Below are 26,746 nucleotides of genomic sequence, written 5' to 3' on the forward strand. Positions count from 1 at the left end.
TGTTTTTAATGTCTTAAAAATATATTATTTTGTATCAGTGTGTTGTTTGTTTACCCCAGTTCCCAAATGATTCAGTCAAATTTAGTTTATTATTCAAATTGGTTCAGAAAGTTAAGCCTCAAATTAGGAATAAAATTGCGGTTCTTTAAAAATGACTACATTTCCTACCATTTCTCCAAAGTTCTAATTATAAATGGTCTTAATTAATTAAATGGTGTTTTGGATTGTAACAGTTGCAGACCCCTGTGTTAGACTCAAGAAGGATGAATAAATAAAACCATTAACATAACAGTTGTGTGCTTAAAAATTATTTTCAGTCAAATCAAAGTTGATTTTAATCTCTGTGCTGCCAAAACACATCAATGTGAAAAGATGCTCAAAATTATTTGACTTTAAGAAGTTCTCATTGAATGCGGTGGCAGCTATTTATGGATATTTTAACTGTTTGTCAATGGGTTTATACTGCCACGACCGACCTTATGGTCTCGATCTTGATGTGACCCAAAATGAAAACAAGTTTGACATCCATGGTTTAGAACCATGTAGACTCTGCATGTGTCCTATACTGAACTCCGCTTCAGTCTCTATGGAGACGACAGAGTGTTTTAAGAGAACAACAAGGCTTGAACAGAAAAGAACAGAGTGATTTAAATCAAGTCATTCCAGACATCAGCCTTGTTCATATATGTTGGAGAAAATGAACTGGTCCCAAACTTGCACAAACTTGTCATATATTTTGTTTCTCGAACAGCTTTTTGGTTTAGCTTTAATAAACTAAAGAATAAAACTCATCTGGTTCTGGTTCTGCTGGAGATTTCTTCCTGTTAGAGGGAAGTTTTTCCTCTCCACTGTCGCTGCATGCATGCTTGGTATGAAGAACTGCTATAAAGTTACTGACACGATGCAAGCGACTGACGCTACGTGTTCATCCAGGAGGAGTGAACGCTGAAAGTCACTGACTCCACGCAACCTGCTGGGCTTCCGTAGACAGAAAACTTTTTAAAGTAATTTGAATAATTAATTGAGATGACTTTACTGATTGAGAATGAATGAGCAGCTCGGTGAACCGGGCTGATGTAGTGAGGACCCCCCCGCCTCTGAGGTGGGCGGGAACGCGTCGATGTCGGCTGCAGCTTCTCCCATCGTGGGAGCAGATTTATTGACGAAGGGAAATCTACAGGTCATGTGGAGATTTCTGATGACTCATCAGATTAGACATGCAATGGGACATATTCATCATCATCATCATCATCATCATCATCATCATCATCATCATAATCCACTTCATCTCACTGTGGGACCGACTCTCAGTTCTGTCTTAGTTTAAACGCTGGTTGCTGCAGCGGGTCTGACTGGTGTGGCTGGATGGGGAGTCGGGGGGGCCGGGGTACTGGCAGGCTGTGGGTGGCACCTGCCTTGTACAGAAGAGATTATTACTGTGTGTGTGTGTGTGTGTGTGTGTGTGTGTGTGTGTGTGTGTGTGTGTGTGTGTGTGTGCGCGCGCGCGCTGTGAGTGATTGGGGCTGACAGCAGCCTCTGTATTGCTGGCTGGCCTGCAGATTTAGCCGACCTGTTTTAGACGCTCTAATCTGGATTAACTGCAGCAGTGTGTCAGTGGGGACGAGGACCAGAGTCCCCCCTCCCTACACACACACACACACTCCGCAACCCCACCAGCTACCACCAGCCTCTGCCTCTTCACCTTCTTTTCCTCCATCCCTCCCTTCTCTCCTGGTGCCGCCCGGTTCTGGACGTTTTCAGCCCCTCAGCCCAGCTTCATGGGGGCAAGGGATTAAACCCACTCTGTCCTCTCGACCGCTTCCCCGTTTGCTGTTAGGATCTATCAAGTAGATTTCACTGGTATAGTCAAAGTGGTTTCTTAAACCTTTACGGTAACTTTTTTTTTATCAGACTGAAATGAGTCAGATATTTTTAGTTTTTTAAATCCCATTGCAACACGTTTGCAGGTACTGTTTGGGCCTTGTGTTTACAATCGTACATCGTGGTAGGCTGAGGTTGTGAAAATGGGAAAAAAAAAACAGAGACATGAAATTAATTCATCAAAGACTAAATCAAACCAGTTCTCACATTTTAAAGCTTCAAACAGGACATGCTAGAGGTGGTCGGATCCTTCCAAAATATCAATAATATTGGTACCAAATCGATATCAGTATCAGATCGATACTAGCTTGATAAGACTGATATAGTTTTAGATTCCATCTGGAATTTTTTTCAATTTTGTATTTTCATTTCTCGACTCTCAAACCATTTTGTAGTTTTGATTTGCTCTGAAACAATAATATTTTGCACTTTGTTTAGAAACATTGCACACAAATCATGTTAATATGCTGTTAAAGCTTTCCTTTGTAAATGCCCAAAAACTTTATCTAAACCTTGTAAGTTGGAACAAAGTACATCAGAGAAAAATACACCCGGGGGTCAGAACTTTGATGATAAGTGAAACTTAAACACAAAGTATTGGTATCAGTATCGGTACCAGGGGCCGATGTATTTACTTGGTGTCAGATCATTTCCAAAACATGCAGGATGGCACACATCTGGTTCATACACAAACATGGATCTCTCACACACACACACACACGCACACACACACACACACACACACACACACAGTAAACTTACATGAATGTCACATTTTCTCACTCTTCAGCTGTTCGTTATCCTGTCCCGTTTCCCTTCATCACCCTGAATCCTTTTTCCACATCTCCTCCCATCCCCGCATCCTTTTCTTCTTTCCCTCCAGTTCTTCCCGTTCGTTCTCCTCTCCGACCCGTCCGTTTTCCTGGAGCTGCTGTCGTCCTTTCAGCCTCTTTCCTGCTCCACCAACTGAATGGATTGCTCTGTCTTTCCTCTCTTTATCTGGAGATAAGATACTTAGTTTTCAGATAAAGCATATTATGATAAATCAAATGAGCTTTATCGCTTTGGTGCATCTGGGTGTTTGTGTGTGTAGGTGTGTGTGCGTGCGTGTGTGTGTGTGTGTGGAGGGGGGAATTTAACATGTCCAGCTGTTTTGGAGATCCATATTGGTGGTGAGGTGTGTGTGAAGGGTCACTGGATTATTATTTATGCAGATAAATGTATAAAATTATTAATGTTGACACCTGAATTATTGAAGTAAGCTGATATTCATTTATACTTCTAAGGATGCATTTGTGACAATTCAAGCTTTCCATATTCTGCTAAAGATCAAAGCCTTGATATAAGTTCAGATTTTATTACAACATTGTCTCTGAAATATTTAGAAAACATTCATGTTAAGGACATTTACTGTAGGTAGTAGAGAAAAAAAAACTTCATGAACTAGGGGTGGGCGATATTTACTTAAAATGTTATCATAGTGTTTTGTGGTACTATTGTGATAGCGATAAATGTGACAATAAGAACTATTTATTCCCACAAAAACAAATAGTGTTCTTGAAAAACATATCCATTTGTAATAAGGTTCTTTAGGACACGAGCCACATAAGAATAGTGATTTCTATCACTAAACTGCACACAGTAACTGCATTTAATATGTTTTCAAATTTATTGATGTTCTCATTGAACTAAACAGTGGAGAAAACTGTAAAAAATAAAATAAATAACAGTGCTAACAATATGGACAGTTTTCTAAATGTGATTTGGAATTTATTGTGGAATTTATTCTTATTATGACAAGAAGCGTATCATGATAAATGATAAATGATAAACAATACGATAAATGCTGACCCCTCTCAGGAGCAAAAAAATAATCAGCAGAATCTCTGCATTTTACAATTATTGTAATCCTATTAATACTTTTCACAACCCACTCCTGTAATGTTTGACATGTTTGGGGCTTATGGAAAAAGTTTTCCTGGCTGCGGGCGGTTTCTAATGGTTGCTATGGAGACCTGGCGGTCCCCACATGCCACCCTTTGCTGCATGTCTCTAAAAGTTTTGGAGATTTTATTTTACCTCTCTGGCCGTCCTGTTCACTACTCATGTTGTCAATATGAGCATCACGTCACATCCCAGGGAAACAGGAAGTTGTCGTTTGCTAATCAAAAGCTATTAGAGGCAACTTTAAAAAGACAAACTAATAAATTAGTGTAAAAGAAATATCAAAACTGACTTTTTTTCTCCTCCCGAATGAATGTAATTAAATTGAAAAAAAAAACAACTAAATTTTTCTTCTGTGATGCTATAGGATTCATTTAAAAGACTTTTTGAACTTTATTAACAAATATGCCAGCAAATGTAACCCTGCAGCTCTGTATCGAAGTGGTGAATCGATTATTCATATCAAATCTGAGTCTGGATCTGACTCCTGGGTCCGGGACTTAAAACACTTGATCCAGTTCTGCAGCCTGTGTGCCACCTTGTGTGCGTGTAGTGTGGGAGGGGTTTGCGGCTGCTGTCACTTGCTCCCTCTAATTAGCAGAGCGTCCTGGAGAAGAACCTCAGAGCCGCGACGCGTCGGAGGCGCAGAGGGATCCCAGGGGCCACTTCACCTGCGCGGTGCCTGTCAGTCCGGATGCTCTGCGCTCCCTTCCGTCCTCCGCTGCTGAGCCCATTCTCGGCTCAAAGGGCGCTTTAAAAAAAAAAAAAAAAAAAAAGGAAAAACAGAAATCCCTGTTCACGTTTCTCCTGCGCGTCCCCGCGTCGCTTAGCGCGCGGATCCCGGCAGACGCGCCGACCGGGTTGCGCTCCGAGGGTCCCACAGCTGCCGCGCTGCGCTTCCGACCTCCAAGTCAGCGACAGGACTTGACAAAGCTGCCGGAAGGATGATGTCCTACATAAAACAACCTCATTACACCATGAACGGGTTAAACCTGCCCGGTCCCGGGATGGACGTGCTCCACACCACAGTCGCTTATCCCCGTGAGTACGACCTGGAAGTTTTATGTTTTGTGTTTTAAAATATTTAATAATGTCTAAAAAAGACTCTTTTGTTTGTTTTGCTTTGTATTATACGCGCTAGTGACGCGTAAAAGCGCGCAGGTTGGTGCGCAACGCTGCAGCCAAAACGAGGATTAAGAACAATAAAGAAACGTTGCTTGATGTTTGTGTTTACGGAAGGTTTATTATTATTGTGGACGGGTGTATTTGGTGTAACATAGACTTCGGAATACAAAACAACCTTTCTACAGTAAGTTTGGTGGAATGGGATTCTTTAGGAGTCCAGAGTGTGGAAAACGGGCTGCTTTTAAGATAAACTTACTCTGTCTGATGATTTTTACTACTATATTATTATTATTATTATTATTATTATTATTATTATTATTATTATTATTATTATTATTATTATTATTATTAGTCTCGCATGCTGACAACAGTATCGGACATAATTCAAACAAAATCCTCTGACTTTTGACGGATTCCTCTCATCACGCGAGTAAAATGTGGCGGGAAAACTTGAAACATTCCCTTTGAGTTTGTTCTACCGCAGCAAACAGGTTAGATTAAAAATACACCTGTAAATATAAGTTTTTCCTGGTAAATGACAGTTTGTCACGATTAAATGTCTTTGTCGTACTGAGAGACAAAGTCCAACCCGATGTGTTGGTCTGTTGGCACCCTGACGCACTTTTTATTTTATTTTATTTTATTTTATTTTTATTTATTCAGCGGTTGAGTTTGTTGCGTTATGATGCTATTCAAAGCCACATCTCTATCATATGTTGTCAACATATTTAAGTCCGTGTCTCCCGTTTCGGCAGCCACTCCGCGGAAGCAGCGCCGGGAGCGCACCACCTTCACTCGGACACAGCTGGACATCCTGGAAGCGCTGTTCTCCAAGACCCGGTACCCGGACATCTTCATGCGGGAGGAGGTGGCCCTGAAGATCAACCTGCCCGAGTCCCGGGTGCAGGTACACGCAGCCGCGCCGCGCCGCGCCGCTTTCTGCCCGGTGTTTCCAGTCAGAACTTGTTTCTAACCCGCCGGGCCTCTCTCTCTCTTTCTCTCTCTCTCTCTTTTTCTCTCTCTCTCTCTTTTCTCTCTCTCCCTCTCTCTCTCTCTCTTTTTCTCTCTCTCTCTCTCTCTCTTTTCTCTCTCTTCCTCTCTCTCTCTCTCTTTCTCTCTCTCTCTTTCTCTCTCTCTCTCTCTCTCCGCGCTTCCAGGTGTGGTTTAAGAACCGCCGTGCCAAATGCCGCCAGCAGCAGCAGCAGAGCAGTGGCCAGTCCAAGCCTCGGCCTCCAAAGAAAAAAGCCTCACCAGCGCAGGAGCCCAGTGCTCCCAACCCAGTCCCCAACCCGTCTGGTTCCTACAGCCCCTCCTCGGCTCAGTCCGCCGGGCCCAGTCTGGCCCCCAGCTCCAGCACAGGAAACACGGCCGTGTCCATCTGGAGCCCGGCCATCTCCCCCCTGCCCGACCCGCTGGCCTCCTCCGCCCCCTGCATGCAGCGACCCTCGCCATACCCCATGAGCTATGGCCAGCCCTCGGCCTACACCCAGGGCTACGCCAGCACCACCTCCTACTTCACGGGCCTGGACTGCAGTGCCTACCTGTCCCCCATGCACTCGCAGCTGTCGGGCACCGGGGGCGCGCTCAGCCCCATCACCGTCCCCTCCATGGGGGGCTCTCTGAGCCAGTCCCCGGCCTCGCTGTCCTCGCAGGGCTACAGTACCGCCTCCTCCCTGGGCTTCACCTCCGTGGACTGCCTGGACTACAAGGACCAGCAGGCCTGGAAACTGGGCTTCACTACCATGGACTGCCTGGACCACAAGGACCAGAACTCCTGGAAGTTCCAGGTCCTCTAGGAGGCGAGGAGGGGCGTCCCTTCATGAATGTGTGTGTGGAAGTGTGTGACTTAGTCCAGCATGAGAGGGCAGGTTTCTGCTGTTTCCTGTTTGTTAGGCTGTTTGTTGTTTGTTTGTTTTTTTCGTCTGAGTGTGAACAGGAACGGACAGAACTGGAAGCCCTTCCGGGAAAAACAGAGTGTCTTTAGTCAGAGGCTTCTTCAAATTCACTGTAACACAGACTGCTACAGGAGATATCTCCTGCCAACAGCCATCAACATCTGCAGTGACTCTGAAGAGTTTGAATTAATATGATTTACAACATTTAATTTCCCCTCTGGGATCAATTAAGTATTTTTGAATTGAGTCTTTGAACAGTCGGTCCTCCTCATGTTCATATACAACCTACGACCTTTGACAGACTTGCAGGGTTAAAGGTCACACGCTGTGTGTTTTAAACTCGCATTGTGATGAAGGAACTGTAGGCTGCACCTCCTTTAAGGTTTTTCTCAACTATTTATTATTACTATCGTTATTTTATGCTACGTTTAGCTCTGTCGTTTGCTTTTATTTATTTTTGGGGCATTTATGTTTATCAGTGTTGGTGTCTAGTGTTTCAGTCTGTTCCATAGGATAAAACAAATGTTCTGTTTTAGCTGTGTTGATGTATTAAAGTGGTTTATTCTTTACTCGTATGGGTGTGTGTGTGGGTGTTTTATTCTTTACTCGTATGGGTGTGTGTGTGGGTGTGTGTGTGTGTGTGCTGAAGCTCATTGAGGTGAGTTGTACAGTTTGGAAGTCTTGTTTCTCAGGTCAGGGGGTCAGCTGCGAGGTGGTCCTGTCCGGTCTGCAGACGACGTCGTGTTGGCGGTTCGGCGCCGCCTCGCCTCCACCTCGCCTCCACCTCGCTCTGCTCCATCTTGGTTATTTTAGGTGATCTGATTCTGGGAGTGTCCCAATCCTCTTAGCCTCCCTTCAGCAATGCCCTAAGTGAATTAGTTGGGATTATTGCCCTATCCCCCTCTGCCTCTCACCCACCTCAACCTTTTCCACCTCCTCCTCCACCCGTGGCTCGCTCCTTTTATCTCTCCACCTCTTCTGTAGAACTTTTTCCATTCTGCACTCTTGGCTTTTCCGCCGTGGAAAATGTGCGACAGGCCAGAGTTAAACGCGGACCGTCTTCATCGGGGGGTTCTCTGAGGTTCCCCCCTGTCTCTCCGCCCTCCCCCGTCCTCCACGATGCTCCGCAGCTCTTTGGACAAGTTGGTAATCCGCCCGTGACCTGAATACTACATAAACAGAGCTATGATGACATCGAATATGCCGAAGGATTTTGGAGTGGTGTGCTCAAAAGATCATTTTAGTTCCATAGTCGTGGATCGATTTGTGTTTTTAAATTTAAAGCTAATCTCCCAGATTTTACAAAACAGTCAGTGGATTTGATTGGGACTGAGGAAGATCAGGACTACAGAAGAAAGGAATTTATTTCTTACACATGAAGAAATGCGGCTTCTATCTTGTATTTCTGCTGAACTATCAGAAATCTGATGCGCAGTAGAAGTGAGTGTTTATCAAAGTACATTTCAAAGCACTTTTCTGACCTAATCCCACTCTGTGCTCTGCTTAATCCCCTCTGCCCTCCCTCTCCATGGCACGATTGGTTAATCCCTGCGTCTGGCTGTTCTGATTGGCTACCCTCCCCCCGCCCCCCTCTCGGTGAGGCCAGTTCAGCCATAATCTCCCCTCTCAGCACTGGGTGTTTCAGACAAACATTTGCACTGTAATCCCAGGGAGGAGCAGATGTGGTGGGGGATGGAGCGCGCCCAGCAGACCTTGATGAAGGTGATTTGTTTGCTACATGCAGACGGCGAAGGAAAACAGCTCTGAGAGACGTTTCCATATTCTTTCACAAAGTCAGATTCTCATGAGTTGAGAGAATCTTACCAGCAGGTGAAGGGAAATATTTTGACTGAACAATTTTAACTAAAAAGTTCCTAAAGTTACACACACAAGTTTGTATTTCTACCCGGAAAAGGACTTTGTATTGACTTCCTTTTTATTTTAGGAGCTGAATTTATGCCTAACCCAGACATTTTCCCTAATCCTAATCTGAATTGAAGCTTAATTCACACCTTAGTCGTCAACCGAGCCCAAACACACCACTTCTTCTTATGGAATGGCAAACAAGTGATTCTGATATCAAACTCACAAAGCTACACACACACATTAAACATTATCTAAAAATACCCTCTCCTGTTATTCAGGTACTTAGGGAAGAGAAATAAATTTGCTACACCAGATTGACCAAAAATAGGTGATTAGTCTGATTTAAAGCTAGTCTGGTAAAAACCTGCCACTGTTCTAAACTTAAAACGGCGCAGAAACTCGACATCATCGTTCACAACATTTTCTTGTGTCCGTTTATTGGACCGGTTGAAATCCAACTGGAGAAATCCAACTCAATGGGAGAAATCCCAGACGGAGCGCTGAAGGGAGATGAGAATAGAGTACAGCGTGTTCATACCCAGGCTCTGTGCATTGTTTCCTTAAGGTTTGACCAACGTAAATGATGAAGTAGTGGCATGCTGCTGTATTGAGTTCATGAAAGAGCGTCAGACAGAAAGCAATAAATAAAGACCTTCATGACAGATCAGATCAAAATATAACCTTTTAACTTACATGCCAAACAATAAATGTGCAAATCCCTCTAAATACTGGTACTGCCACCACCATCCTGAAGCATGGTGGTGGCAGCGCTGCATTGTGGAATGGAGCTGAAGACAGGGCGATCCTGGAAGAAACCCAGTCAGAGGTCGATTCACAGGTTCACCTTCACTTTTCAGATTTTTAATGGCAAAAGAGATGCGAAGCTATGTAGAAATTTTCTCACACTTCCCTGCCAAGCTCTACTTTGTGATGGTCTGTTACATAAAACATCAACATTTAGGGTTGTAATGTGAGAAATGTCAACAGATAGAAGTATAATTACTGTTCCATTAGATTTTAGGGATTCCATTTAGCATAAATAGCATCGAAGGAAACAGGAGTAGAAATAAAAAGGAGGTGCATTTTAAAAAATCACCTAAAATGTGATGTGTGTCCTGTTTACACCCTGTTTAAAATAACGCAATGACAACGTCACACATCATCAGCCATGTCCACAGCCATCATGGATGCTAGAAGGCCTCCAATCAGACCAACACCTGCTGAGAGGTAACTATGGTGATTCCTGCCCAATCAGAGGCAAAGGATGAGGATGGTAGCAGCACAAATCAGAAACAGTCATTTATATTACAAAACATACTTCCACCACGGGAATCAACACACTTCTGGCTTCCAAATCTGTCCTAAGCTGTAGCCGTTTACCTCTATCATCACCTTCCTGAGCCGTTTCTGTCAGATAAACCCTGAGAAACAATAAAGACAAGATTTTTATTGAGATGGCTTAAGGATTTGTTATGCACACGTTTCAGGACACACTGTAACAAAGTCTGGATGCATCATTTCTACAAGTGTTCCTTGGCTTTAAAGGGGAAGTATGATGTAAAATTAAATTTTTTGAGCTGATTATACACAGTGAAATGTCATTCAGACAGGAAGTGTTGAGGAACGGTATCTAAGTGATCTCTGTAAGCAGAGTGAACTATAACAAGACCGCCACTCAGACGACAGATACTGCATTAGCCATGAAGAGGCTGCAGGTTTCTTCCTGTTAAAGGGGAGTTTTTCCTTTCCACTCTTGCTACATGCATGATCTGTATGAGGGATTGCTGGAAACTAAACGACACTAAGCAACACATACTGATCAATGTAAACTGCTAGGTTTCCTTTGACAGAAAACTCTTTTAGTCAGTTTTAAAAATAAATTGAACTTGACCGCATTGTTGGATAACTAGGATCAGCATGGAAATTACCGAATCTGTGTGGATTGAGCTGATTTGTTCTGCAAATTAGCTGTGAATTGGCACTATGTAAAAATAAATTACCAGTTAAAAATGCAAAAAAAATAAAAAATAAAATTGTCAATTCTTTTTTTATCTTACCAGCAACAAATTAAAAAGTATTTTAATTACAAGGCCAGAAGAGGAATCGGTTTCCGAACTTGTTGGTCGAAATATCAATTTGAGTTTATTCCCAGCAACAAAAATGAGAACCGTCTTTGAAAACCCTTAGTCCGTTTTAATTATTGAGTGTGATTACGTCTGCTTATGAGTAAAAAGTAGCTGGAGGTTTGTGGTCCTGCTTAATATGACATTAAAATGAAAACAAAAAGAAAAATGTAGCTAATAAAAGACTAACACCTGCTTCATACCTTTCCTATTTAAGTCATAAATGTCATTGAAAATCTAATTTTAATTGCTAATAAACAGAAAACTACTCCCAGTGCTGCACTCTGAACACTCCTGACCTATCAGCATCAATGTTTTACGTTTATAAAGGTGCATTTGTGAAATGCTGTAAAGAACACAACACACACACACATACACACACTCTGTGAAGCTTGTTTTAACATCTATTTATTACCACCATAATATGAGAAATTTGGAAAATACAAAGATCAGCTTATTTATACGTCTGAAAATCTCAAGGAATAAGAAAAATATAAAAGAAAACAATTATGAGGTTATATTCTGTATCAGAAATTTCAAGAAAAGGGACAGTTTATACGCTGAGAGCTGGCAGGAAAGACGAAGACCTGAAACATGCAGAGAACTTTCACTATGTCAAATCTAATGCTGATCTATGAAGACAGGGGGCGCCAGTAGCATCAAGTGTGATTACAAACCTGCAGTGACGAACTGAAAAGAAAAGGTGGCGGTGATCTAACGCCCCCGTGTGGTTGCGATGGGAATAATAGTTTCCTGGGAAAACACAGAAGCTCCTCATAAAGTCCTGCAGCAAATCAAATCACTGCAGAAAACTCAACTTTCTTTATTTTTGATCATTTAGAAAGTGGTAAAATAAGACGTACTCTTTAAATTATGAATTTTATGTGTAGAAAAAAAAAAAAAAAAGAAAAACCACCGACACCATACCCACGACAATAATCCTTAATTTGAAGCAACCGAGAGATTGACGTTTGTCGAGTACATTTGGTTTGGAAGGTCAGGGCTGGTGGGTTCACACAAACAGAGCAGCAGTCCAGCCTCTCCCCCAGCTGGGGGTCAGGGGCGGTGTGAGGGGGGTGTTCAGGGGGCCTCAGGGCTAGTTTTAATAGCACCCTGCTGTGGAAGTTGCAGCTCCCCTTAAGCAGACTAGCCCCTCGGCCAGGTCCCTGCGCTCCGGCTCTGTTTGCTCCACAAGCTGCACCAGCCGACCTCCAACAGAACAGGTGAGATCAGAGGCGGGCTCCGTGTTGAGAAGCACCAGGAAAATCCAGTGATACACATTTGAGTATGTGTGTGCACATGCGCATCTGATCCACAAAACTTTTTACATGCACAAAAAAAAAAAAGAAGAAAGAAAGGTACCCTAAAAACATTTTATGAGGATGAAAACCTTCTACGAGAGACCAGACTTCGACGTGTTTCTATCTGCTCATGATCAGGATCAGCCTAAAGTCTACTAAGAAGTTGGGCAGGGCTGGAGGGTGGAAGAGGGGTGATGGGTGGGGGGTTTGGGAGTGGGAGGAAGCAGTGAGGACAGGGACAGAAAAACAGGAGGGCAGAGAAGCGTCTAAGCGCGCTCTCCGCGGATACGACGGGCCAGCTGGATGTCTTTGGGCATGATGGTGACCCGCTTGGCGTGGATGGCGCACAGGTTGGTGTCCTCGAACAGGCCCACCAGGTAGGCCTCGCTGGCCTCCTGCGGGGACACAGAGCCAGAGCGCGGGTTAGCAGCACAACTTCCACCACGCAGCGTTCAGTCGCCGTTGCCTCGCTCACCTGCAGAGCTCCGATGGCAGCGCTCTGGAAGCGCAGGTCGGTCTTGAAGTCCTGAGCGATCTCCCTCACCAGGCGCTGGAACGGCAGCTTACGGATCAGCAGCTCTGTGGACTTCTGGTACCGACGGATCTCCCTGAGAGCCACGGTACCGGGCCTGAAACGACGACACAGGCTCGTCAGGAAGAGTCAGCTGGTTCTTGGGGGGGCGAAGGCAGAACCAGTTGTCTGTTCTGGGCTTTGTTATTTTCAGCCTGATCTCCTGGGTTCTCCATCAGAACCAAGCCTGGGTCTGGACTTCCCACTGCTAAATATGACTGATAAACAATAACTTTACTCATTACTCCACCTCTCAGACAAAGCGCTTACTGCTAATTAGAGTGGCGTTGTCCAAATGTTTTTGTTTTTCCTCTTAATTATGATAGCAAAAACCTATTATTTTTACCTGCTAATTAAAGAATAAATTTCACAAATATATCTTAATGAAGGAGGCAAGGCAGGCAAGCAATGAGTCTATAGCTGAAGATAAAAAAAAAAAAAAATCTGATTTCTTTTTTGTCAGCAAACGCACCACACCCATGCGCAGGTCTCACTCTTCGCTGTGGAAGTTGTTGCTAATAACTCTTCCCAAAACTACAGATGAAAAACTCGCCCGCAGAACTCTGACCTGGTTGCTATCAGCTACACACAACCTGTATTTCAGCAACAAGTCGATAATCAAAAGCTTTTAGTAGACGATAATAAATAAGCAAATAATAATAATAATAATATTGCATGTTTTATTAGATCACCTAGTAAATAGCATTCATTTAAAAAGGACCGAGTGAAGCTGGTTCAGTGCATGCTACGAAACAGTGATGTCACCAGTTTTGGGAAGCCATCCTCTTCCTGTAGGTGAATACACACACCTGTAACGATGGGGCTTCTTGACACCCCCGGTAGAGGGGGCGCTCTTGCGGGCGGCCTTGGTGGCCAGCTGCTTACGAGGAGCTTTTCCTCCAGTGGACTTACGAGCGGTCTGCTTGGTACGTGCCATGACGACAAAGTTTCACCTGGAAGGGAAAATGGAATCAATCAATTATTATCTATGGAATATGTTGTTCTCTACCAAGATCATTAACTCTTAATACCTGAATTTGTGTCCAATTGAACAGAAAAAAAAGTAATTTCACTATTTCACTATATAGTTAGGAGCAATCATTGATGTCCATCCATACGGTTGTAGTATTCACATACTCCCTGGTTGTATTCATAATGAAAGTCGTATAAAGTCAATTAGCTTCACAAGTTCATATGGGAGTAACAACGTACACAATTTAAATCCTTAGCAAATGTAACATCTGATGTGACCATTTAGTTTTGAACAAAGCTGAAGTCCAGTCTGAACTTTGTTCAGGAAATTCTCCACCCTTATTGAAGGACATTTCTCACCTTTTCTTTGTTGGTGCCATTTTGGGTTGGACTTTGTCAACACAACGCCATATAGACAGATCCCTCAAATCCTGTCTCATTTTTTCCACTCCATTTTCCCCAAACATTTGTACGACAGGTCTTTCATGTTGCCCTCTGTTGTCCAGTTTCCTCTTTATTTTTAAAGACCACGCAACAGACACAGCTAAACATGCTTTACAAACATCATCTTGCTGGGTGAAAATAGCTATTTTTCCCTCCATGTTACACCATTTTGTTACATCTTCTCAAGACTCTAAGAAGTAATTGCAAATGATGGGCCTTTGTGAGAGGATGCCGGTAACAAAAGCTCAGTGAGACACTTTTCAGGATTGTTTCTCTGGGTTGTTTACCGCTGCTGGATCCTAAGTGTAAAGCGTTTCGTTATTGCCAAAAACCCGTTTACCTACGCAGCTACAGCTCAGAGTGAAATCATGTTCATCAGTGTTTTTATTTCCTCCAATTCCGCTGTTTAGTTTTGTTTTGTTTCTCCTTTCAGTTCCGACGTCTCCTAGGAACCCTCGGTGCACAATTTTTTGGCAGTTACCCAAAAACATCGTGCCCAACCAATCAAAACACTGAACCACAAACCCCTACTACCAATCACAATTTGAAACGGGCGAATGCAAGAAAATACACCAATCCGGTGAGGCCCAGCCGTGTTTGTGGACCAATAGCCTTTCAGATTGCATGGTTTGAAGGCGGAACGAACAGTTATAGCCCCGCCTCATACCGCAAGATTATGGCCGCAGACTGAAACGAACCAGCCTACCAATGTAGAGTCAACGAACAGGATGGAAACTTGAATGGTTTTCTACCAAAACTAGAAACGTGGGCGCATTAAACTACCAACAAATTACAGGATATACATATAGGTATCAGAACACCAACAGAGTCGTGGGCGCGACGCTATATTAGAGAAGAAAGCTGAAAGTGGAGCAGCTAGCTCGGCGGTGGAAGTACTGAGCCGTTTTTCTCCGAGTCTGGGCATCGAGGCAGCTGCTTTTCGCCTCACCTCGGCGTCGAATTTAAACGCTTTATAAGCTCCTAAAACACACTCGCCCGTCCAATTCTAACACAAAACAATGGTGTATATTCTAACGTTTAAAAAGTATGTGGAAACGTTTACGTACCGGGGCTGAATTTTCGGCTTTTGCTTCGCAGCGTTTCAGTGTGTTGTGGTTGTGTGGCAGTGTCAGATATTTACTATCTCTCACACAATGGAAGCAGAGCGAGCAGGAGCAAAATGGCGCCGGTGTCAATCATCTTACTCCCACAATGCAATGCCAACATTTGTAAACACTGAAACTTTTTCACCTAAAACGTGGCGGAGAGGGTGGGAAAAAAACAACAATTCAATAGAGTAAGCTTAATTTAGAAAATAATCGTGTTTTGATGACTAACGTTTTTCACAATTTCAAATGTCGTCCCAACAGGAAGTGTCGAAGTGCATAAAAGGCTCCTAAAAGCAACAATATTACAGTATGGCGATAAATAAGCACATTGTAAACTTTTGAGTGAAGGATGGCGTAAAATGAGGTCTCTAGTAAAAAAAATGGGATGGGCATTTTTAAGGTTTAATATCCCCGTGTAAAACACAGAACAGGAAATAGTATATCCATATTTATCGCGTTGGTATTTAAAGCAGCTGAATGATTCATAAAACATCTGCACAGGATTAACAAACTGCTCACAATGACTCAGCTTCAACTCAAGGGTTTTGCATTTTCATTTTTGTATGGTCTATGTGTGAAGTTGCTGTCAATTCTCACTCTTCCAGGGGCTGTTAAAATTAAAACAAGGGATTGAGCCAGAATTTCCAGGTTATCCTGTTTTAACCTATTTTTCTGGAGTTTTTACTTTAGTAGTCGGGCATAAATTTCCATGATGGTTTATTCTGGGAAGTTTGGGCTTACTCCAGATGGCAGTTTGTCAAAATTTTGAGCATAACCCTGAAATCAGGGCAAATCTGGGTTTTCTGTTCCAGAAAGAGAGGCTAATCTAAGTAATCTCCTGTGAACCCCAAGGCTCTGTAACTCTCCACACACACACACACACACACACACACACACACACACACACACACGAGACTGCTGGTTGGTGTGTTGATCTGTAAGAAATGTAATGTCAAAATCTACATTAAAAATTGGATCTTAAACCATCTAATTAGGATTACACAGCTGTTCAAATTCATTTTTGCAGAGCTTAGTAATGTTACATGTGTATGGAGATTGAATTCATGTCTGCATGGATGAAATGGCAAAGTTTGTGTGTAGTCAGGCAGCAGTTTCTTTTCAAGCAGCATTTCTCTTGTTTTGCAGCTGATATGTTTTCATAGAAGTTTGAAGGAATACTATGTGTAGCCCATATTGGTGTGCGACTCTTCTGGAATTTGATTGACCGACAATCCTCTCAAGGCTGCAGTTCTGCCTGTTCTGCTGCACATTTTCTCCATCACATTTCTTCTGCCTTCCACTCAATTTTATGTCTACTGTATATGCTTGGATGCAGAACTCTGTGAAAAACCAGCTTCTTCAGCAGTGACTTTTTATGGCTTCCCCTCCTTGTGAAGGGTGTCCATACCCATTTTCTGGACACCTGTCCAGTCAGTAGTCTTCCTCATGATTGTAGATGACTCACCGTTTAATGTTTCAGGAAACCGTTGCAGGTGTTTCGAGTTAATTAGGATGTGATACCATGAGTTTCCACTGTATTCTATTTTTCTGAGATACTGAATTTTGTTTATTATCTGCAAGCCTTGCGATAAACTAGCGCAAGGCTAGCGCAAGGGGTGTACCCTGCCTCTCGCCCATTGAACTCTGGAGACAGGCACTAGCTCCTCTCCTGACCCCAGTGGGATAAGAGTGTAAGGAAATGGATGGATGGATCCGCAAGCCATAATCAGTAAAATTACAAGAAACGCTTAGAATATATTCTCTATTTGTGATGATTCTAGATAATATATTTTTATGATGACTGGCAAGTACTATTTCACTTTTAATATCCATTTTTTTAGATGTACCTGTACATAATTGATCTGGTCTGGAAACATCTTGGTATCCCAAAGAATGAGCTGGAGTATGTTAGCAGAGCGTGGTGTGTATTAGGTACCAGGACCTGATGGTTCCCCAGCCCAACCGGAGACAGTGGAAAACAACAGAACCATCAATGAAGCTTTCTGTCCTTTTGCTAGAACTCTCCCACTGAATGAATGGCAATACAGGAGACAGAACATAAAAAAAAAACATAAAGCTGAGCAATTCCTGAACACCTTTATTTATTTTATATCTGACTTTAGACTCCTCCAGTTTGAAATGAGTTTTTTCACATTCAAGTACACAGTGCCTTACTGTAACAGCCCATCTGAGAAGGTAGAGGCTTTAGATAAGGCAAGAGGGGCGAAACCTGCAAGCAATATAGAAGTTAAACTGTTACAGAGTACACCTGGATTTAAACGTATTGGATTTATACTGTATGCCATCCATTATGCTGGCCCAGAGGGCCTTGTATTAGACTAATGGATGGATGTACTATACATCTATCTCTAGCCTGAAAACCATGGACCCACACTATCTGAAGAAAAGAAGGTAGAAAGAAAAACAGTCCCTCACTATTTAAAATCCCAAGCCAACTAAAATATCTTATAACTAAACCTGCTTTAAAGTGGTGAACATCATTTCTGTCGTTAACAGTATCAGTAAACAATGTACGATTCTCCAGGAACAAAATTTTAAGGCTCATTAACAAGTTGGTTTTCCCACAAAGCAGCAGCAACATTTTCATCATGTTGTATGAGAAGACATTGTTTCAGCTTTAATCAATTAGTCTAGTACCTGAAAGTACAATGAATAAAAAAAACAAAACAAAAACAACCATTTTAAACTTCAAAAGCTACAATTTTCATCCACTTTCCCATCTTTACCTCATATGTGCAACAACTGTGCCAAGTCTTTGGTCCCTCTTCCAACAGAAAACACACAAGTACTGAAAGATTCCAAAAAAGCCACTGAAAACAGTTTCGAGTAACGTTACCTTAAAAAATGGCACAGTAACAGAGAGAGTAAGACATTGATAACCACTGCGACAACCCAAGTGGCTCCATGTCACATCTTCCACTCATCAAAGCCAACATGGACACACAGAACCCTCTTCATGTGTTGGTACCAGGAGTGGGAGGGCGGATGTCCTTTTACGTTGTGCTGTAACATCCAGACAGAACACAACAAGAGATCTACACACAACTGATCATGAATTACTAAAATGCAAATCTTACTTCCAGTTGATTCTCATGCCCAGCTCCACACCTAAAAAACAGTCAACTAAAAATCCCTTTTTACTAGTGATTTCATTTGTAGAACATATATTTATATATATCTATATATATATAGTATATATTTTACATTTTTGGGGTTCCTGCTAAAAGTACCTTACGTCTTTCTTATATACATTTATAATTGGCTACAGTCTCAGTCAGTCACAGTACTGTGACCTCATGGACAATAATTTCAGGTACATTCAGGACTCAGTAAAAAGCCTTGCAATATTCTTTACAATTCATAAAAAATACAGAAAAAGCAAAAATATGAGGGTTCTAGCAGTCCACTGTCCTGCAGAGTCTGCTCACCCAAACCTCAACAGTTTCTTCCCCTTCCCACCCAAACGCTTCATTCGGTACGGAGTTCTGTCTCGGGCCTCTGCAGGCCCAGCTCAGTCTGGATGAAGGCTCCCTGGCCCAGAGCCGTGGAGTAAGCCCTGCTGCTGGGGTTGGCAGGGTACGAGCTGGAGCCGGAGCCTGTGTGTTTTTGGACTGGGGCCTGAGGCTGAGGTACTGGGTGGTAATCATCCAGGTTGTCGTAGTGGGACTGCGTGGGTTTGTTGCTGTGTTTCTGGTAGCTGTAGTCCCTATCCAGGTCTGCTTTGCTCTGGTTGAGGTGCTGCTCTTCTCGGACGCCGTGGGAACGCTCCGGTTTGCAACGTGCCAGTTGGTCCCGGGGCGGAAGCTCGTCAGTACCGTGGTAACCACCAGATGACTTCAGCTTGTCGTGGTGGTGGTGGTCAGAATCGGGACACTCGTACCGTGGCTGGAAGGGCTTCTTGGTGGGATGCTCCTGCCGGTGTTTGGACCTGCCGCCGTCGCCGCCCAGCTTGTCCTCTCCGCTCTCGTATTTGAGCTCGTGCCGACTGCTGTCCGACTGGTGAGACGCGGGAAGAGAGTGAGATGACTGGCATTTCTTGGAAACGCCTTGCTTGGAAACATCCGACTTGTCTCCACTGCCGTGGACATGCTTGTCTGTCTCCATGTAGACAAGCCCATCAGGGTCAGACACCATGTGTCTGGGAAGGTAGCGTCCATCTTTGCTCTCCACTGGAAGCAGCACAGCTTTACCAGGGTCAGACTTACTCCGCAGGTGCAAGGTTTCATACCCAGATATATCTGCTGGTGTGAAGAGGCCAACGTTGTCGTACTGCGAGAGGACAGGGCCTCTCAGCTTCAGCCTGGCCCTGCTCTCCCTGCGGATCGAGTGCATGCGAAGCCTTTCTGCCTCCTCCGGGTCCCATGGCAGGAACACGGCAGCTTCCTTGCTCCCATGACCAGGAGGCATGTCTCTGCTGACAAAGCCGTGCTCTTTGCCAGGGGGCAGTCCGTGGCGGGAGACGTAGTGGTAACCAGCTGCCTTCCCGCCAGGTCGGCCTCCGGCAGCGCCGGCGTCCCGGCCTCCGTAGGAGTGAAAGTGCCTAACTCGGATTGTGCCGTAAGGGTCAATGTCGTAGAAAGGCGACTCCAACGGGACAGAGCCAGAGTATGGGCTGTAGCGGTACTGCACCCGGCCGTTCTCAAAGTACGGCTGCAGCTGGGTGACATGGTAGTCGGTCTGGGATGACTGTTGCGGAGGCTGCTGGTACGCCTTGCACTGATAAACGGGCCGATGATGGAAGAACATATCGTCTTCCGGCGGAACTTCCGTCCTCTGGATGGGGACAGAGCGAATGGTGGGCGGGACGTGGAAGGAGTGGACTCTGCGGATGGTGGGATAGCCGTGGGTTCTGTCGTGGCTGTAGCCCTGGTGATCCGGCCCCGGGGAGACGTGCACACCCCGGGGGGTTCCCCTCAGCTTCATGGAGTGGTGGTAGGACCTGGGACCTAAGGTGCTGTACCTGTTGTCTGCTCGGGCACTGTAGGTTATCTGAGGCTCCGACTTGGACACGTAGGAGTGCGGGGCGACACTGTCCGGGCGGTAATGATGAGGAACAGGCCTCTGGTGGTAGTACGCCGCTCCTGGGGCTTCGATAAGGATGGGCTCTCCTTTAACATGGTAAATGTAGGCTGGCTGGTGAGAGGAGGGTTTCCGTGGAGACAGAGGATGATGGGAAAGACCCTCTGTCAGGTGGCTAGCCGTAGGGCCTTCCCTGAACATCTCGTAGGAAGCTTCACTCTGACTAAGTGCTGCTGTGGCCAGTTTGCTCTCCAAGGTGCGAACTGGGGGAACAGGAGGAGTGGGTCCATAAGAGTCATTGTGTTTGGCTGGTTCTTTGCACGGCTGTACGGGTTTGATGGCTTCCCACGGCTTCTCAACAGGTTCCGCCGAGGTGGGTGCTATTCTGGCACTGGCTTTAGACGGGTGGGCCTGGGGATGGGGGTGGGCCTGGGCATGGGGGTGGGCCTGGGAAGCTGAGTGAGGCTGCGGTGGAAGACGAGGCTGTGTGTGAACTTGGTTGTGCAGCAGAGTCTGAGGCTGGTTCTGAGGAAGCGAGACTGGCTGCCTGATGGGTTTCTGAGCTGTTGGAGGAGGTTGCTCTGATGGTTTGGGAAGGATTGGAGCTGACGCACAATCCTCAGCTTTCATCTGACGATTCAAAGAACAGAAAAAAAAGACAAGTTAGGATTTGTTCCAGTTGGGAAAAGTCAAACAAACCTGATCTATATACTGTCCTGAGTTGCAGTGCCTTGAAAAAGTCATCATACACACAGTCATCACACCTGGTGATGGCAGCATAAGCTAACTAAAGGGCAATCCTGGAGAAAAACCTGTTGGAGTCTGCAAATGAACTGGGACTGGGGTAGAGAACAACTTTCCAGCATGATAATTATTCTAAACATGCAGCCAGAGGCACAACAGAATAGTTTAAGACATACATGTCAAAGCGGTCAAAGTAAATTTAATTGAGAATATGGCACCTAATTACAGCTGTAATTGTAGAGAAAGGTGGCTCAAAAGTATTAAACCTCAGGGGGCTGAACAGAAATGCATACCATACCTCTCAGATTTTATTTTGTAAGAAGCTTGAATGTTCTGTTGAGAACACTGATTTATAAAAGGTAGATACTTGACACTTCCCACATGTATGGATCAACTGAGAAGTTTGCGACAGAAAAGATAATCGCTTTTAATAGATATACCCTGTTGTCGTATTTATTTCCCTTCAGCAGACCCTGACATGCAAAAACAGAGTCCACTATGTGAGGCTTTTTCTTTACAAACACTCCAAGCTGCTGCTGTACTTGGAGACTTTCTGCTGACTGGAAGTCTCTGAGCGGTTTGTTGTGTTATGCTTTTATCATGTAAAGTACTTTGAACTTCCTTTTCTTCTGAGATGCGCTATGCAAATAAACATAAGTCAGCTAAAAGTCTCCACTGTGCCTTGAACACACCAGGTGTAAACATCTGTCAATTGTCAGCCTGTCTTCAGGTATTGTTTAGACTATCTGACATCAAATTCAGCTTAGACATTTTTTGTCAGCAAGTCTCTATTATGCAACAAAGTTTAGCTCTTTGTTTATCATATATGCTGTAGTTTGGGATCATGGCAGAGTGATAGAGGAGTGGGGCTAACATTTACCTCAGCAGAACCAGGTTGCTGTAGAACCCTCTCGTCTTTGCTGCCGCCTCTCGGGGTCGTGGCTGCAGCAGCACCAGATGAGCTGCTGTGACCGGCGGCCTGTCTGGAGACCTGCTGCTGTCGTTCAGGACTCTTCCTGGTTGGAGAGGTCAGGCTGGTTGAAGTGGGAACTTGGGCACATTTATAAGGCGGAGTGCTTGGCGGGGTGGATTCAGTCTCTGGCTGAGTTCTGGACTGGGCTGTAGCAGAACTGTCTGATGGCTTAGTGGTGGTGCTGGTGAACTGTGATGGCGGCAGGCTGGTTGGTGGGCTGGAAGTGGTTCGATCATGTGAGCTGGTGATAGCAGTAGCAGAAGTAACGCTTGGTGGTGGAGAACTTATTGCTCCCTCTCCTTCCTCAGACGCAGTGTGGGCCGGTGGAGCTGGTGGACGGGACGATTCTGGAACGTGTGAGACCTGCGGTTGGACAGAGGACACCAGCGTGGGGGGCCTAGAGGACTGGGGCTGAGACTGAACGGAGACCTGCTGGGCCGACTCGGCCAGAGCTAGGGCCAACATGCGGGCAGCGTTTTTAGGGGGTGGAGGGGGAGGTGGGGCAGTAGAGCTGAGGGAACGAGGGGGGAGGTCCTTTGAAGAGTCTGGAGTGAGGACTCCTACCAGGAAGACAAGAACAGAAGGGATGTGCAGCTGAATCATCAAGAAGCAACAGAGCAGAGTGTGAAGGTGACAGCAGGGAGGAAGGTTCAAGACAAGGAGGTGGGGGATGTTGAGTATGGGGCTTTGGTAAGGTAGCGAGAGATTCAGGTTAAACCACTAAAAACACTAATACTGTGTTCAGACCGAACGCATTCTGCTTGTCAAAAACGCGCCCAACACCTCAAGTTGGTTGCTTGATATGGAGTCTCAAAATGGCTCTGGAACCAAAGCTGGGGAGGGGCTCTAGACTTTTAACTTTTTTTTCCCTCTCCCGGTCTCTTTGTACAATGGCGGATGAAATATTGAGAGTGTCTTGGGTTTATTTACAGAAAGTAGGAGAATGCTGTCGTCGGCCGCCTCTGCGCCGTGTTTAATTTCACCTGATAATTCAAAGGTGTTGAGAGTTTCACGACCTATCTGTGCGCTGGTCGCTTTCAGCACTACTTTTGTCTCACCCAAGCTCAGTTTGACGACCTGCTGACCTGCATTATTGCCTACATCTCCTGGCAGGACACTAACTACAGGCCACCATGTCTTATTGCATCCAGCTGCAAAAGTTCAGATCTTGTAACTCCAGCATTGGATACACGTCAAACACTCAAAACGCTTCAAACGCGCAGCACCAGATGAGGCTTCTCGACGCACCTTAGACAAGCGTCCAATTGGGCTCAAATTGTGTTTGGTCTGAACACATCATGAAACGGTAAAAAGAGAAGCACGCATCAGACTACAGAGATCCTTTTTCTTCTTCTTACCTTGATGCTCCTGGCTGGTGGTTACCGGTTCCTGCTCCACTGCTTCCTCTCCTACAAGGTCCTTACTGTCCAACGAGTCAAAGGTCGCCAGCTTAGAGTGCAGCTCCTTCTGGAAAGCTTCAGTGAGTGATGACTCGGCCCCCCTAAGCAGCACACTGCCCATCAGGGGAGGAGACTCCTTGGGCATTGGAGGAGGAGATAAATGTTGCTTAGAGATGGGCTGTCCAGCTCCGTTTCTGTCAGGAATCTCTGGGGAGAAAAGCTCTAACGTAGCAAATGGAGTCAAACTGGTGGCTTTCCCACATTTAATAGGTGACACAGCCTGCATGGGCTTATCAGTGTAGGAGTAAGATGTGGTCAGCTTCTTGCTTTCTGCCTTCTCTGCAGCAGCCATGCTGCAGTCTGCAGACAACAGCGGGGAGGTCACGCTGCCTGGGAAGGAGGCGGTGATGAGGTCCGAGGCGTTGCTCTTGGGGCTCCTCTTTAACGTGGAGCTTTCGGCGCCAGTTGAGGAGTCATCCAAGGGGAAGGCAAAGGTGGTGTCTGGCACGCTGCACTGAAAAGACATGGGGTCGAAGTCTAACGAGGCCATGCCGATGTCCGGTGGGCTCAGGTCCACGTCTTCGCCCGCTGAGCGGGGCGGCGAGATCAGGGCGGGGACGCAGATGGGCCCTTCGTCTCCGTCGCTGTCCTCCGTGGCGTCGAGGTTGTCGTAGGAGTTGCATTGCTGTCGGCTGTCCAGCAGTTCTCCGTTGAAGGAGGCCGACAGAGCGTCGCTGCTGGAGCGAGGACGGCGAGGACGGTACACCTTTGACTCCCCTAGAGGAGGACAAGAAGCTACAGTGAGATCACAGTAGAGATGTCAGTGTTTCAGTGTCTCGCGATTTGATTCCGATTTTTAGGGTTATAATTTTTTGATTCAGAAACAATCCAGAAATCCTGCTTGAATTATGAACGAACAAGGACAAATAGAAAATGAATTTAAAACAAGTCTGTAAGGTTCCATACTGTATCAAATGTCATCAATTTATATTTGAACTAAAATACGTTTGTGCACAAAATCCTGTAATTTAAGTAACCAGCATTGTGTTAGCTTAGCTCCCTGTCTTTGATTTCCTTAAATCAAAAATATATCAAAGAATTATTCAAAATATAAAAATTGTGCAGACTGAAATTGAGTTTTGAGCATTTTGACTCAGAATTCCCACGATGAGGAATTGTAATTTTTTTTCTGCATCTCTAGACAAACACAAGGATTTTGAGTCAAAATGCACCAGGGGGCCTATAAATAATTACCTTCAACATTGTGCAGTGAACTCAGCGACTCCTCGCTTTTAGCTGACCTTAACGTGGCCGTGTCGCCTCGGCCTCCTGAAACGTCACACAGTGTTTCTAAATGCACAGTTCTGGGTTCCTGCAGGCAGTCGCTGTTTGGTTAAAGCGCTACAGACTCACCAGGGAGAGCCATGGCTTTCAACTCACTGGGTTCACTGGGGTTGCGTTGCAGCTTACGCTTGGACAGAGAAGACGATTTGCCGAGGTTGAAGAAAGAGCGCCAGCTTCCCACAGGAGACTTTTTGGATTTGATAGGGGGTCTTTTCCTGTAGAGCATTACCAAACATTACGATAGTGCAAAATCAACTTGAAATATTGCATACAGATTTTTAAAGTATCCATTCTGAGCTATGTTTTAAAAGGGGAAGGATTATGCATTATACAGATGGAGATGTGGGAGTTAAATATTCACAAAGCTTCCAGCAGAGGGAGACAGAGTACAGGTTTTTATCACTTTATTCCAAATTGTGACTGTTTCATGAAGCACTGACATGACAAACCTCTCAGTGGGAAACTCGATGACTGTGTGGAACTTCCCCTGCAGGGCGGCTGGACCCTCGCCCACCTCGATGTACTTGCTGTCTTCAGTCACCGGAGAGTTGATCTGCGCCTGAGTCCTGGCCTGGGCCTCCTCCAGGCTCAGAAGTTTGGTGGAAGGTGATGAAACCAGCAGGGATTTAGGTCGAGATAGAGAGTTGTGTCCTGGTGACGTAGTTACAGGAAATGAATGGCGGTAATGTAGGCGTGGAGCCTGCAGCACGTGCAGCAGTGAGATGTTTGTGTGTACCTGTGCCCTCTCTGATCAGGGAGCTGAGTTTGGTGCTGAAGAGCACATCAACGTGGTTGAGGATGAACTCCACTACTACAGACTGAATTCGTACTTCCATGAAGGCTGCTGTGCCGCTGAAGCAGGCAGATTCAATCTGCTTTGATCTGAATCAACAGAGTACAGAATAGGCTTGTTTTAATAAAGAACTACAGAAATAGAAGCCTGAGCACTTCCTTTCAAAAGCATTCACTTGTTCTGCGTATTGTGACACAAGGACATAACGCAGGCTGTTTATTGTTGCTATGTGTTCATCCAGGAGTAGTTTTTCACTATCCACACATTAATAAATAATTACTGCATTCTGCATTAAAGTGATTAAATGTTTTAACCTCGCTCCAACTAATTAAACCTGATACAGTGTTGTCATCTCGTTTGGATTGATTATTGTTAGCTGAAACTCTTGGCTGACTCTGCAAATATGTTACATGGTACACAATCAAAAGAGATTGTGTTGTTGATGCTGCAACATTTAATTAAAGATCTGCAACACAAAACAGCTCAGTTTAGTGGTACAGTTGCTACAGTCTATCTACATGTATCACAATGGAAAAGAAAATCAACTGATGGTTAAATATAGCACACATCCCCTCTGTTTTATAGAATATGCAGCCAACAGATTCCTGAATAAACACTGTTACTAAATATTATCCTCAAAACGAAACAATTTGGTGACTTTAAAACTGAAGAACAACTGAACCCCCCCCCCCCCCCCAAAAAAAACTTTACACTGTCATGTATTTATAAAGCACAACATTAAAAGCCCTGAGGAAGGTAGTGAACATGATGCCCCTTACCGTAGCAGGTTGGGCGCCCAGACAATGGCCAGGTTCTTTGTGTGCATGTTGGTGATGTAGCTGAACGCTGCCAGGCGGGACAGGTGTCTCATGAGGAACTCCAGGGTCCTGGAAATCCAATAATAATGGCCAGAGAGTCAGCTGGGAATGTTAAAACTAATGATCCATGCAGTCATTTCTTAACCACTGTACCTACTAGATTTAGGGATTAGTAAGTCCCTGAATCTAAGGACTTACTAGATTTAGGGACAGCAAACATGAACAAGTTCAATGTAGCTTTAACAATGCTTTTTCTTAAGCTGCCAACAGATGGCAGTATGCTGCCACACTGACCTGTAATGAGGCGGAGGAAGCTGCTGAATGACATCATGAATTTTGATGAGTCGCTCTTCATCCGTTGCTGCTGATACAGCCTCCTTCACAATGAAACCAAGGCCAGAGA

General features: G+C 44.8%; 3 protein-coding genes and 1 long non-coding RNA gene across 7 annotated transcripts in view; 1 reads left to right on the top strand and 3 right to left on the bottom strand.

The window, feature by feature from the left end:
- The first annotated feature begins 4,318 nt into the window (after positions 1 to 4,318).
- Positions 4,319 to 7,414, top strand: crx (cone-rod homeobox). The gene is made up of 3 exons (XM_007556460.2): positions 4,319 to 4,866; positions 5,706 to 5,857; positions 6,108 to 7,414. Exons 1-3 carry the CDS (start codon positions 4,770 to 4,772, stop codon positions 6,744 to 6,746), a joined length of 888 nt encoding a protein of 295 aa, XP_007556522.1. The 5' UTR covers positions 4,319 to 4,769; the 3' UTR covers positions 6,747 to 7,414.
- A 58-nt stretch (positions 7,415 to 7,472) lies between these two features.
- LOC107836734 (uncharacterized) lies at positions 7,473 to 16,142 on the bottom strand. Its single transcript, XR_001662679.1, has 3 exons — positions 16,125 to 16,142; positions 10,104 to 10,107; positions 7,473 to 8,938 (listed from the first exon to the last, which is right to left on the bottom strand). It is a non-coding gene; the product is annotated as an uncharacterized LOC107836734 (long non-coding RNA).
- Positions 11,221 to 15,318, bottom strand: h3f3c (H3 histone, family 3C). Its single transcript, XM_007556461.2, has 4 exons — positions 15,190 to 15,318; positions 13,516 to 13,659; positions 12,611 to 12,764; positions 11,221 to 12,530 (listed from the first exon to the last, which is right to left on the bottom strand). The coding sequence occupies exons 2-4, from the start codon at positions 13,641 to 13,643 to the stop codon at positions 12,402 to 12,404; spliced, it is 411 nt and encodes a 136-aa protein (XP_007556523.1). The 5' UTR covers positions 13,644 to 13,659; positions 15,190 to 15,318; the 3' UTR covers positions 11,221 to 12,401.
- Positions 16,143 to 17,309: 1,167 nt separating the features above from the next.
- arhgap32b (Rho GTPase activating protein 32b) overlaps positions 17,310 to 26,746 on the bottom strand; it is a 48,703-nt gene continuing 39,266 nt past the window's right edge. For all 4 annotated transcript variants that reach the window (XM_007556464.2, XM_007556463.2, XM_007556462.2 and 1 more), the window contains 9 exons: positions 26,638 to 26,720; positions 26,305 to 26,412; positions 25,469 to 25,614; positions 25,182 to 25,383; positions 24,802 to 24,947; positions 24,643 to 24,717; positions 23,347 to 24,165; positions 21,896 to 22,548; positions 17,310 to 20,901 (listed from right to left, as the gene is read on the bottom strand). In XM_007556464.2, the coding sequence (XP_007556526.1) occupies positions 18,721 to 20,901; positions 21,896 to 22,548; positions 23,347 to 24,165; positions 24,643 to 24,717; positions 24,802 to 24,947; positions 25,182 to 25,383; positions 25,469 to 25,614; positions 26,305 to 26,412; positions 26,638 to 26,720 (4,413 nt within the window). In that variant the 3' untranslated portion in view covers positions 17,310 to 18,720. The remainder of the gene's footprint in view (positions 20,902 to 21,895; positions 22,549 to 23,346; positions 24,166 to 24,642; positions 24,718 to 24,801; positions 24,948 to 25,181; positions 25,384 to 25,468; positions 25,615 to 26,304; positions 26,413 to 26,637; positions 26,721 to 26,746) is intronic.

The sequence above is a fragment of the Poecilia formosa genome, unplaced genomic scaffold (genome assembly GCF_000485575.1).
Source record: "Poecilia formosa unplaced genomic scaffold, Poecilia_formosa-5.1.2 Scaffold79, whole genome shotgun sequence".
In the NCBI taxonomy this organism is placed as follows: domain Eukaryota; kingdom Metazoa; phylum Chordata; class Actinopteri; order Cyprinodontiformes; family Poeciliidae; genus Poecilia; species Poecilia formosa.